Consider the following 9299-nt stretch of genomic DNA (forward strand, 5'->3'; position numbering starts at 1 on the left):
CAGGCCGCTGCGGCAGCGATCCGCGGGCTATAGTACTAGAGCTAGGGGAGAGGTAGATACAATAATGTACTCAATGTAACCCAAACCCAAGAGGATAGGAAGTTATCCAGTTTTCGATCTATGTGCGTCAGATCTTGATTGATAGCCCCAATTGTGAGTTTGGAGCGATGAAACAGCGATCCTCGGCGGGATCGGAGAAATTCCACGTTTTGCATAGGCACGTTGCTTTGACCTAACCCCCACCAAATCCACCAAAATCGTCGGTGTGGGCATTGGTTAGCTCTAGTACTATAGCCGCTTACATTAACTGCCGCTGGAGCGCATGCCGCTGCCAGCGGGAGTTAATGTAAGCGGCTATAGTACTAGAGCTAGGCATTGGTCAGAGGAATCTCGGACTATGAGTCACAATGAGACACACAAACCTAGAAAACACAAATTGGGCGACTTTCCCCCAATATGAAATCAACTCTACTAAACCTACGCAAAAGCTACGACTGATTCATAGATACCCAAAGTGCTAAATATCAGTTCAAAGGTTTTCGTAGGTTTATGCTGAAATTAAAACGAAACTAACCATTGTAATACTTGTTCAGAGTTCAGAGTCACTACACTAAAGCAAACTAATCCTTATTGGTTGAAATAAAATTTTCACTCTGCCACCTAGCGTTTTTGCTTGTCTCTTGTTCAGCAAGCACGCTGTATCGCAGAATTTGGACGAGATATCATACCTTCTTCACTCATGTTTATGTATAGCAACTTCGATAAAGTGTCAGTCTAAATTGCAGATGTGTCCCGTTTACACCGGTTATCAGCGCAATTTCAACTCATGAGAAGACTATAGTTCTCACTAGTTCTTTGAAAACTCAGTAAGATATTTGGTAAACATTTGATTCATGTATCAATCAGCGAAACTTTATGTTTTTGATTAATTCGTCTGTTATTGTTGGTAGGGTTAGTCTCTTTTGCTTTGGTAACTGTTCTCGTGCCCGTGTGATTTTGCATCCGGCGAAAATACAACTTGCGGTTGTGCCACGGATTGCTGCATCCTACAGACTCAGTGCATGTGTAGCAAGTTCAAACAGAAATTCCCTCCAGATATTGATAACTGGGCAACGGCACAGCAGCATAACCGCAAAGACCGCACTGCGTTCGTGTGCTTGTAATTTGAAGCCCTCGATATCTCGGCCTCAGTCTCATTACTCTTACAACGTTGCGCAGTCTCTCTGTCACCATACGCGTTTCTGCGTGCGTTTTCCAATCGGCCAACGCTTAGAGGCAATTCAAAACCTGCCATACTCTAGTACTAGTAGTGCAGGTTCTGCTTCCAATTGGCAGCTTCCGTTTAATCAGCCCAAGCCAAGCAATATGGCAAAAACCCCAGGGAGTGTTCTGCGTTGGGATGTACTACCAGAAGATGTAAAACGATTGACGGATGATCTCATCGCAAAAGCGAAGTCACTCTACGACTCTGTTGGCAGTTTGAAGGCAGAGGATGTCAACTTCAATAACGTCCTGAAGGTGTTTGTAATATCAAGTCAAAATGTATATGTGTTGGAATGCCTTGTATTTAATTGCCATATTGCAGCGATCTGAATTAATAATTGGTAGCATACAAAATTAAGCCACAGAAATAGAAGCATTAGATCCTTGGTCTAGAGTTTGCTAGTATATTATGATGCTTAATTATTGTGGTCAAACATATCGAGGCATATGGTATATCATCAAGATTTGTGTAGGGATAATTCAATATATCATTGCATCGTCTCACCCATAGTATACACAGCAATTTTTTGAACATCTAATGATCGAGGCACATTCATTTAAAAACGACAGGTATTGGCTGACAATGAGCGAGACTATGACACACAGAGAAATATGCTGGACTTTCCTCAGCATGTTTCCACAAACAAAAGTCTGCGGGAGGCTAGCACAGAAGCTGATAAAGCGCTCTCGGACTTTGACGTTGAAATGAGGTATTGAAATGGCAGTATTGTTTTAAAGAGATGTTGTTTTTTTTATATATTTTTTCTTCATGTTGTATAGCATTGTAATTGTACTGTATCCGTCAGAAATCTTATCATTTTAACTACTCAACACTATTGCTTTTATCAGATTTTTTCTCCACGAAAAAAACTGTTGTCAGTACATGTATTTGTATCTGAATTCATGCAATAAAGATTTAATAATAATAATAATAATTACATATGACTGTAATTTGCCCATATAGCATCAGGGAACTAGTGATAAGCATGAAATATGTGTAAATTGATTCACGTTAAAATTTATTTACATATATGTTTTAGCATGAGACAAGACATCTATGATAACTTGGTGGCGTTTGAAACGAAAGCTAAAAGCTGCAAGTTGGAGATGACTAGCGAGTGCATAGCGAGGTAGCGCGTTTCACTAACGTCCGCTAGTAAAAGTTGTTTGTTAACGGACGAAAGTTGTCTGGAGGCATAGCGGACAACACACACACACACACGCACACACACACACACACACACACACGCACGCATGCATGCACGCACGCTCACATCACATTTTTGTTCATTCATATAGTATACAATGTATATATCTTTTATTCCTTGGTAGTTTTTACAGCATCAACAAGTGAGTACGTATTCGTGATATATTCGTATTAATATGGCCGTATATTTATACATGTACATGTACATGGGCGTTTGCTCTTACGGTAAGTGTGTTTGTTTTGTGTATGTGATAGCTGTGTGCTCTTACGATAATCAATGTGTACATCGCGCAAGAATCATTGGTACATCGCACGAGTTTTGAGCGAACTTTGAGCGAGATTTTTAGGTGGAAATAAATGAAAAAACAGAGAACATACACTGCGAAACCGCGGCCGGTTAATAGAGATTTCCGGATAACGGATGGCCGGATAAAAAAGGTCGGACTGTATATGTAATTTCACAAATTAATATTGGGAATAAAAAGACATTTCCTTTCCACGGCTTTTCACCCACCTCGGAAAGAAAGACCGACTGTTGCAGGATCCTGTGCCTTTGCAGTACTGCTGGTAAAACCATAGTCACCCAGTATCTTGTTATCATCCATTGGTTGATCGTCTACCACAGACAAAGATTACATTTTAAACATACATTCTAGTGACAACAAACATACAATTGTCAGGTTCACAGTAGGTGTTCGTGTATGTTTACAGCAGTTAAATGGTGCTTTCATCGAGGGTGAGAGACTCCTGAGCGCATACATACCAACCTCAATAAAGTTCCAGTTTTATGTTTTCAGGAACAAGGCTGAACAGATAACAGATAGGTTAAACCAGTTACTGTTAGGATAGCATTGTAGCAATATTGCTAGGACATTCATGGCACTGTTCACACAAGTACAGACTACTTTTATACCAGAATTCCCATGTTATTAAACACTATATGATTTAAATACAAACGTACGAAGATGAGAAACCTCTTGAATAGTGTACTACCTTTCCACAACCTCTGATTTTCTGGCAATGTCTTCATAATTCCCTCGATTATTTTCTTGAGCTCTAGCACCGTTGTAGTTTCCTTAGCCTCAACAAAGATCGACGCCTTACGACGTTTAACCATTAGAAAAACATCCTGAAGTAAAGGAAACACATGTATGTACATACCTGCCACCAAATATACACACACCACATAACATATTTTGATGTAAAACTCTGGAACTGGTGTTACACACACAGGCACTTAGAGCGTTTCAATAAAATATAATGCTAAATAAATACGAAATCTATTTACTACCAAAGTCTCAATGTTTCTCTGCTCTTTTTCACCTATTATTGCCGTCCAAATGCTCATCTGCAACACACAAGTACACCGCACGCTAGCTGCTGCACCATGACACATAAAAAATACATTGCAGGTAGGAAAGCGTGCTGCCAAAATTCGATCGACGTTCGCTTGATTTCATACGAATACAACACAAATATTCAACCATTCTACTACATCTTTGTTTCTATTTGAAGAACAGTGTTCACTTGTTATAAAAACATACTGTCTGTGTTCGTAACCGAGCTGTGTCACGCGAAATCACACAAAGCCTGACGAAATTCTCGCGTTCGCTCCCGTTGCGCAGTTTATGTAAATGGCTGTCGGAATCAGGAAACACCCCCCGGCGCTCTTCGTGACCTCATTTTCGCGCCTCAACGCTGCAGCGTTTTTGCAACGCTCCACTGGCGGCTTTGACGGGGCTCACACGGGAGTTGGAAAGCAGCGTGGTAGTTTCCCAAAATGCAGTGCGCCGCCTATAGCCCTGTACTTGCAGCCACGGGAGCGAACGCGAGAATTTCGTCAGGCTTTGTGTGATTTCTCGTGACACAGCTCGGTTACGAACACAGACAATGTTTTTATAACAAGTGAACACTGTTCTTCAAATAGAAACAAAGATGGAGTATGGTTGAATATTTGTGTTGTATTCATATGAAATCAAGCGAGCGTCGATCGAATTTTGGCAGCACGCTTTCCTACCTGCTATATATTTATGTGTCAGTGTGCAGCAGCTAGCGTGCGGTGTACTTGTGTGTTGCAGATGAGAATTTGACCGGCATTTACAGGCGATTATAGGCGAAATAGAGTAGAGAAACATTAAGACTTTGGTAGTAAATACATTTCGTGTTTATTTACCTTTTTTTTATTGAGACGTTCCAAGTGCCTGTGGTTACACTTATTAAAATGGCTTAAATTATCTTCTGGTCTATAGAACTCATTGTGGAAAAATATTACGCTGTGGCTATATGCCAGGCAGCCGGGCACGGTCTTCGATTTCCTAAATGCCTGGCAGTTCCTAACCGTAACCCAAACCCTTGTTTACTTGAGATAACGCTGAAAATTAAAAACTGCCGGGCATTTAGGAAATCGAAGACCGTACGCGGCAGCCGTCAGATATATGCCGGCTGCCGAGCATATAGCCACTCTGAAAATATTAACTTTGGCTTACAGTTATTTGTTTAATATATCTGACGTCTCATGCAGAAATAGAATTACCAATACCATTTATTAAAGTAAATTTTGGTTGTTTTATGGTACACCAGATTGAGACATAACTCATGGCAATGGATTGTCCAGATCACCTGCTGTTTCTTTGATAGGTCATGTTATGTTACATTACATTATGTTATATTATCAGGAGTGAATAATAATAAAGGAGTATGACTTGCTAAAATCACAAGAAATTCAACGTTTCACATCTTTTTCCAATCGAAAGGAAGAGAACATAGATCATAGGATTGTCAGAACAAATTGTGAAGTGAAGGTCCAAGCTCATCCGCAAAATGATGCAAAATAAAACATCCGTCCAAATCCTACGTGCAACGCTACCAAAATCCTACGCTGCCAGCCGCCATTGCTTTCGCGGCTCCACTGTTGCACGCAGGGGAAAAAATACACGGGGGCGGCGGGCGATTTCGCCCCCGAAATGCCAAAAAGAGCCCCCGAAAATACGATATCGGGGGCGACCCCGAAAGCAAAAGTCGCCCTGGAAATCGATTGTCCAGGTCGGTCCCGCGCCTTGCCGATCTCGCTCGGCCTCTGCCGCTAGCGGCAGCCGGTTCCACGGCGCGGTAGAATTCCTAGTACGGTGTGGCTGTCAAGTGTTTATCATTAAGCATGCATGTGTGTATTGCATTCAATCAAGCGCGCGCCGCCGCCCGCGCGTATATATATGTGTGTGCCTGTGCGCGTGCTTGCGTGTGTGCCTGCGCCAGGGCTCGAATTAAGCGACGAGAAGGGCAAGGCAATTTTTTTAGGGCATGTGAGAAATCACCTTGAATTTTCTCTAAAATAGAAAGGCACCAAGGCAACTCTCAAAATTTGAGAAGGGCACCAAGGCACTTTTGTAAAATAAAGGAAAACAAATTAGTACATCAACATCGTCTTGCTTTTAATGTACAAAACAATATGCCCCCATGTACAAGCTTACACCGTAACACCGACCCCTGTACCCACCTCTGCTAATGGAAGTACAGTAACAAGAAATTTTACATGCCCGCAAAAAAAAATATTTTTAATTTTTATTTTTTTATTTTCTGCAGGCTTCCGCGGCCGCCAGCCACCCCGTAGAGCCCTGGCGCCGCGTGCCGTAGTTTCTCCTCCACCCCCTGATCATAGATAGTCATTAAGCAGATATCGCCGAGTAACTTCCACGAACCCTACAGCTACGACGTGACGTTAGTCGTTACGTACACAATGACAGTCAGTGAGTCACATAGTCCTCCGCAGATTCTCTGACCGGCCAGCACACGCCTCCGATTTCGGTGCTTTTGTGTGGGTAGGTCAAGCCACCTGCCATGGCAAAAGGTGGCCTTTCTCCCGCTCCCGCCGCGGATCGTCCTCATCGCTCCCACGAAACTCACAATTGGGGCTATCATGCATCAGATCTGACCACACATAGTCAAACAGGATACCTTATATGCTGCTCGTGTTGGTAACGTACACTGTACTCTTTTAGCCTTAGTCGTATTTGATTTAAAATCTTTGTGCTCAACAATTCCCTCCAGACACTGCATCGGCCATCCCCGTGCATCATTGCATTGTGCAACAACAAAGTAGCGTATGTTGTAGGCTGTGTTTCCCACAATGCAGTTGGATGCACGAGGATGGCCGCTGGCTTCCGGAGAAATGTTACACAAATTTTCAAATCGAATACGAATCTAAGGTAAAAGCGAGTACAAGGTACATCCAACGCGAGCAAGCATAGAATTACCGCAGTTTTCGATCTATGTGCGTCCAGATCTTTGCATTGATAGCTCCCAATTGTGAGCTTGGAGCCGCTGAACAGCGAATCCTACGGGCGGGGATCCGAGAAATTCCACGTTTTGCCATAGCACGTTGCTTGACCTAACCCACACCACAATCCACCAAAATCGTCGTGGCATTGTTCGCCTCGACTATAGCCCGCTACATTCAGGCGTGGCCGCGGAGCGCATGCCGCTGCCAAGACGCAGTTAATGTAATCGCTATAGTACTAGAGCTAGGCTTGTCAGAGACCCTCTCGACTATGAGTCACATGAGCCACCCCACAAAAACCTAGCAAAACACAAATTGGGCGACTTTCCTCTCCAATATGAAATCACCTCTAACTTAAACCACGCCAAAGCTACGACCCTGATTCAATAGATACCCAAAGTGCTAAATATCAGTCAAAGTTTTCGTAGGTTTATGCTGAAATTAAAACGAAACTAACCATGTCAATCCTTGTTCAGCGAGTCAGCAGTCACTACACTAAAGCACACTAATCCTATTGTTGAAATAAAATTTCACTCGTCCACCGTAGCGTTTTGCTTGTCTCTGTCAGCAAGCCACGCTGTACGGCAGAATTGCGAAATCATACCTCTTCACTTCATGTTTATGTATAGGCAACCTTCGATAAAGTGTCCCAGTCCTAAATTGCAGATGGTCCGTTACCACCGGTTAATCAGGCGCAATCCAACTCATGAGAAGACATAGTCTCAACTAGTCTTGAAAAACTCAGTAAGATATTTGTAAACATTTGATTCAGATCAATCAGCAAACTTTATTTTTGATTAATTCGTCTGTTATTGTTTGTAGGGTTATCCTCTGCTTTGGTAACTGTTCTCGCCCCGTGTGATTTTGCATCCGGCGAAATGAACAACTGCGTTATGTGCACGGATTGCTGCATCCACAGCTCAGATTGCAGTGTGTAGCACGTTCAACCAGAACATCCTCCCGATATGATAACTGGGCCAAACGGCACAGCAGCATAACCGAAAAGACCGCAACTGCGTTCGTGTCTGGTCAATTTGAAGCCCTCGATATCTCGCCCGTCCAGTCTCATTACGCCTTACAACGTTGCGCAGTCCTCGTCACCATACGCGTTTCTGCGTGCTCTTTCCATCGCCAACTGCCTTAGAGCATTCAAACCTGCCATACTCTAATACTAGTAGTGCAGGTTGCCGCTTCTCCAATTGCAGCTTCCGTTAATCAGCACGCCAACGCCCAATATGGCAAAACAAACCCCAGAGTGATTCGCCGTGGGATGTACTCACCCAGAAGATGCTAAAAACGATTGACGCGATGATCTTCCTCGCCAAAGCGAAGTCCTCTACGACTCTGTTGGCAGTTTGAAGGCCACGAGGATGTCAACTTCAATAACGTCCGGAAGTGTGTAATCCCAAGTCAACAAATTATATTTGTTGGAATGCCTTGCTATTTAACTGCCATAATTGCCCAGCGCTCTGAATAATACTTGGTAGCACATACCAAAATTAAGCCACAGAAAAAGAAGCATTAATCCGTGTCAGAGTTTGCTAGTAATAGAGCTACTATTGTGGCAAACCATATCGAGGCATATCGTTCGATAATCATCACAGATTGTGAGGATAATTCAATCTCTCCTTGCATCGCTTACCCCTACGTATCACACAGCCAATTTTTGAACATCTACACTGATCGAGGCCACATCTCATTTAAAAACGACCGGTCTTGCTGACAATGACGAGACTATGACCAGCCAGAGCAATAATGCTGGACATTTCCTCCATCATGTCCACAAACAAAATCTGCGGCGCTAGCACAGAAGCTGATAAAGCGCACCCCCCCCCCCCGCCCCCCCCCCCCCCCCCCCCCCCCCTCGACTTGACTGACATGAGTATTGAAATGGCAGTCTTGTTTTAAAGAGATGTTGTTTTTTTAATATTTTTCTTCAGTGTATACATTGAATTGTACTGTATCCGTCAGAAATCTTATCAGTTTAAACTACTCACACCTTTGCTTCTATCACAGATTTCTTCACGAAAACTGTTGTCCGTACATGCTATTTGTCTCTGAATTCAAGCAATAAAGATTTAATAATCATAATAAATCAGTACATATGACGTAATTTCCCATAACATCAGGGAACTATGATAAGCGCAGGAAACTAGTGTCAATTGATTCACGTTAACATTTACTCATTTTATGTTCTAGCATGAGACAAGACATCTATGATAACTTCGTGGCGTTTGAAACGAAAGCTAAAAGCTGCAAGTTGGAGATGACTCCAGAGACAAAACGCTACTTAGAGCGCTAATAAAACTAGGGAAACGAAATGGTAATCTATTATTTAGCGTTTCCATAACACTATATAGTAACAGAAAATGGAATATTACTGGTAGGATTTTACTGGCTGCATAACCAATACTGTAGGTATTACTAAATAAAGTCAGTAACCAGCATAGGTAAATAGTATCTTTCATTGCGAGAAATCGAAGCATTTCTATTAGACAACTGATCTAAAGCCCGATCGATGTACTTCAGAATACGTTTTCTTGCGCCGCAACAGAC

The 9299-nt window shown here is 42.6% G+C and overlaps 2 protein-coding genes across 3 annotated transcripts in view; one reads left to right on the plus strand and one right to left on the minus strand.

Moving 5' to 3' along the window:
* The window catches only part of LOC106812097 (transcription elongation factor B polypeptide 2-like), a 23023-nt gene that overhangs the window by 7223 nt on the left and 6501 nt on the right, over window positions 1-9299 (minus strand). Inside the window, exons 1-3 of one of the 2 annotated variants that reach the window (XM_014815869.1) lie at window positions 7138-7162; window positions 3464-3599; window positions 2985-3086 (exon numbers count right to left, since the gene is read on the minus strand). In XM_014815869.1, coding sequence (XP_014671355.1) covers window positions 2985-3086; window positions 3464-3587 — 226 coding nt within the window. In that variant the 5' untranslated portion in view covers window positions 3588-3599; window positions 7138-7162. Of the gene's footprint in view, window positions 1-2984; window positions 3087-3463; window positions 3600-7137; window positions 7163-9299 lie in introns of those variants that run through there. The other variant, XM_014815868.1, reaches the window with a different exon arrangement.
* Window positions 720-9299, plus strand: part of LOC106812096 (thimet oligopeptidase-like) — a 20325-nt gene continuing 11745 nt past the window's right edge. Inside the window, 6 exon segments of the mRNA XM_014815867.1 lie at window positions 720-866; window positions 1336-1518; window positions 1834-1973; window positions 2304-2370; window positions 9010-9040; window positions 9043-9066. Of these exon segments, the coding sequence (XP_014671353.1) occupies window positions 1366-1518; window positions 1834-1973; window positions 2304-2370; window positions 9010-9040; window positions 9043-9066 (415 nt within the window). The 5' untranslated portion in view covers window positions 720-866; window positions 1336-1365.

The sequence above is a fragment of the Priapulus caudatus genome, unplaced genomic scaffold (assembly GCF_000485595.1).
Source record: "Priapulus caudatus unplaced genomic scaffold, Priapulus_caudatus-5.0.1 Scaffold607, whole genome shotgun sequence".
In the NCBI taxonomy this organism is placed as follows: Eukaryota; Metazoa; Priapulida; class Priapulimorpha; order Priapulimorphida; family Priapulidae; genus Priapulus; species Priapulus caudatus.